Source organism: Nicotiana sylvestris, chromosome 3, assembly GCF_000393655.2.
Source record: "Nicotiana sylvestris chromosome 3, ASM39365v2, whole genome shotgun sequence".
Lineage (NCBI taxonomy): Eukaryota > Viridiplantae > Streptophyta > Magnoliopsida > Solanales > Solanaceae > Nicotiana > Nicotiana sylvestris.
The window spans coordinates 151,573,971-151,577,739 of NC_091059.1; the positions used below are offsets into that span (position 1 = coordinate 151,573,971).

The 3,769-nt window shown below is 34.9% G+C and overlaps 1 protein-coding gene across 1 annotated transcript; it reads right to left on the reverse strand.

Annotated features, from left to right (window-relative positions):
- Nucleotides 1–446: 446 nt before the first annotated feature.
- Nucleotides 447–3,257, reverse strand: LOC104210365 (caffeic acid 3-O-methyltransferase). The gene is made up of 4 exons (XM_009759260.2): nucleotides 2,756–3,257; nucleotides 1,681–1,991; nucleotides 1,503–1,567; nucleotides 447–1,014 (listed from the first exon to the last, which is right to left on the reverse strand). Exons 1-4 carry the CDS (start codon nucleotides 3,172–3,174, stop codon nucleotides 718–720), a joined length of 1,092 nt encoding a protein of 363 aa, XP_009757562.1. The 5' UTR covers nucleotides 3,175–3,257; the 3' UTR covers nucleotides 447–717.
- Nucleotides 3,258–3,769: the final 512 nt, after the last annotated feature.

The following is a 3,769-nucleotide window of genomic DNA, read 5'->3' on the forward strand; positions in this document are numbered from 1 at the left end:
CCTATTCACACCTTTACTTAAAAAATAAAACCCAACACAAGTCTCCAACCAGACTATGATAACTCTTGACCAATTGTAGGCGTAACAACAACGAAGTCTAAAGTGCAATTAAATTAGTACATCCTCAGACGAAATAGAAAAATTCAGCATGTTGAAACTTCTTTGGGGTTACAAGTGAAAGCAAGAGGCCGGCATTCATTTCTTTATGAATATTCATAACTAAGTCTTACTATTATCATATTGCTAAACCTATGGATTAGTGTTTGAATGTTTTCATAAGACATGATCAGATCATCCAAGATGATTTTCTTTCATTTTATCAGCTATATGTTTGTTATTCATCATTTTGAATTTTGTTTGTTCACACATCAATCTTAAATTTAGTCTTTTACAAGACTCTACTAAAATGCATGTAAAACAAGTCTTTGAGTCTCAAAGATATATGATTGGTCGAAAACTAGTATTCCTTCAATACATGTGTATAACAGAAATACATACAGTAAAATTCAAAATCCAGCTAAAAAAGCTTTTTCCTAACACATTGCTTTTCTGAGAGCAATTATTTCATCTTCCTTTTTTTCTTTTGAACATCAATCTTTTCAAGTTAAAAGCTATATTTCTTTTATTTCACAGTCAAGCCACTCTGAGAAAAGTAGAATTTCCAAATGCAAAACGAACAGTATATTGCTTAATCCTTCAAATTAAGGAATCGATTAATTACTTGTTGAATTCCATGACCCAAGTGTTGTAAGCGCAACAAGCCTTGCGGAAACCAGTAAAACCAGCGCCCTTAGCCAAAGCCTCAAATTCCTTCTCAGTCCTTTCTTTGCCTCCTGGGTTATGTGCTAACATCACAATATCAACATGTACTGTATTCTTAGTTGCAAGTGATGTATCTGGGGCCTCTGGAAGTATGCACTCTGCAATTATCACCTTCCCATTTGCAGGTAGTGCTTCATAGCAATTCTTCAAGAATTTTAGGCAATGCTCATCGCTCCAATCATGACAAATCCACTGCACCAATATATTACGTTATCCTCTGAATTACATCTTCGATTTAAAATAATAATAATAAAAGCAAGAAGATAAGCGAGTTTAACTTTTATATACTGACTTTATAATCAGGGAGCGGATCTACAAGTGACTATTCATAATAGGTGGTGGCATTAATTAATAACAGTAAATTTTATGGGTAGTCATTCAGCTTTAGGTTCATTACCCAAAAGTTACTTTGTTTTGTTACGTAAAGTCGTTCAACTTTGTGATCATTACTTAAAAGTTACTTTTCCTTCTTTTGTTACACAAAAATCATTTCATTATACTCTAATTATATTTGTTTAAGATAGTATAAAAATCTTTACAATGTAAGTGTTTATGAGTTAGAATAACTCCTTAGGAGAAAGGGACACGTAACTTCGGGAGGATGGGTGCTCTCCCATCTTTTGATTAAGAAAGCACCAATGCAATATTTGTTGGTGTGGGGTTGGGTAGTTAGTCATTACCTTCATGAAAATGGCATCTGCTTTTGGCACACTAGCAAACATGTCGCCACCAACGTGCTCGACACCTAATTAAAAGTTACGAAAGTGATTGATGAGCAATACAAACTAGAACAAAAACATTAATGCCATTAATAATCAAATGTAGCTGAAGGGGGAGAATGGATTTTAGCTTAATTACCGGGGTAAGTTGGAGCATCTCCAATTACATGTGGCAAATCAAAGTTAATGCCCTTAATAGAGGGATATTTAGAGACAATCATGTTAACTGTAGCACCCGTTCCACCACCAACATCAACAATGGAATTTAGGCCTTCAAATCCTTTGTAGTCCTCAAGAATCTTCTTCATTGACATAGTGGAGTGATCAGACATTCCACGGTTGAACACTTTGTTGAATCTTGGATCTGTGCCATGGTACTCAAATGCTGTCATTCCATAGGCTTTGTTGAATGGGATTCCGCCATCTAGTACTGCATCTTTTAAGTGGTACCTGCAATAACAAACATAGGAATCAAACAAATTAGGTGGTAATTTAAAAATAAAAAAATATCAGATCAAATTATAGGACTTTTGTTAAGCATTCAATCAACGAGTGGATTATATGTGGACACGAGGAATCACAAGTCCCCTGACCCCTGTGTTGGGTATTATACATTTTGAATTAAAATAATTTTTCTGTTATAAACGAATGAAATATAATTATATTAAGTAATTTTAGATAATTGAGTGACTAAACGATAAATTACAAGTCCCCTATGTTGTTGAAATTTGATGTTTGTTTAACACTGCAGCTTTACTATTATAGTGTATTTGTGGTGCTCAATCATTGTTTCCATTACTTCAAAAACACCTAGAAAAAAGAATAATTTTTTTCAACAGATAATGGTGGGAAAAAGGAAATTGCTGCTTCCAATTATTCTTTTTCAAACTTCGGTGGCCCACGTTATCACAAGTGTAAACAAATATGAAACTTGTCAACATGTGCTTGCACCTCCTTTCCACGCATACATTGAGTAAATTTTATACTAACATAATTTTGTGTCTGTCGTTATTTCAACGAGTAGATTCAATCTGTTGAATTACACGCCAAGTTCCAATACGGGGCAGCAGTCAACAATTACGGAAGACACAAAATCAACTCAATGAAAATCAACATTATTCTGAAATTCAACCAACACCTAAACCATAGAAATTTTACTGTTAAACAATTAATCACATAATATATTATATTTAAAACGAATTAAGGGGACTTACCAGCTCTCCATAAGAACTTTATCTTGATTCATAAGCAAAAGTGGGGCAACAGAAACACCATCAGCATTCTTAGTCAAGTACTTACAGACGGGAGCCAGACTATAAAGCCTCTCAACACTGCTATCAGGCAGTGTTCTAAGAGTACAATTGAGAACAGAGTAAGAAGCAAGTAGCCTAAGCATCCGATCAAGCATAACAGGTGCTTCTGGGTTCTGAGTTGAGAGCTGAGCAGCTAATTCAGAAGGAGAAATAGCTGCACCTGGACCAGCCTTAGCCATTAGCTCAAGAAGGTCAAGTTCTACGGCTGATTTTAGGACCATAGGAAGTACAGAAGCACTACACAATTGCATGGCAAATAAGAAAGCTTCGTCTTCTGTGTGAGTGAGACTGTTACTCTGGCTCTCGCTTGTTGAACCCATTTTACTTTTAGTTCTGTTTCAGATTTTTCGATGACTTAATTGGGTAAGTTGAAGGAATACAGGGTTTTTCGATGGTGTAATGAGAGTGGTGAGTCTGGCATTTTATATTGTCATTTTTGGTTCACCAACCCAAAATTTGGTGGGGATATGGCCTACAAATTGACCCCCCAACTAAGACGTACTACTACTAATTTCTCTCCCCAATAGTTGTTCTTTGAATTGTTATAGCAATCTGACGTAGAGTGCCCTCCTACCGCAATAACTTATCCTTTTGTCCATATTCTGTTGTGGGTCACGTTCTGTTTATTTAGATCAAGAGTTAGATTAAAATAAAACACTGTATTATTGAAGTTCGATTTTTCATTAAAGAACGCAAATGCATACTTTAAAAGTGTTCAAAGCCTATTTAGATTAAGTTTTTAAAATAATGTGAAACTATTTTCTCTCTTTTTTGTCATTGTTTTTTGGACAATTGGACCAATGATGGGGATGAAGGCCGGAAAGGGAGACTAGATATTTGGATACAAAGTAAATTTGACTTGTACGTTCTTTATCTTATGGAATGTGGAAATAAGAGGTTTTACAATTTTAACTA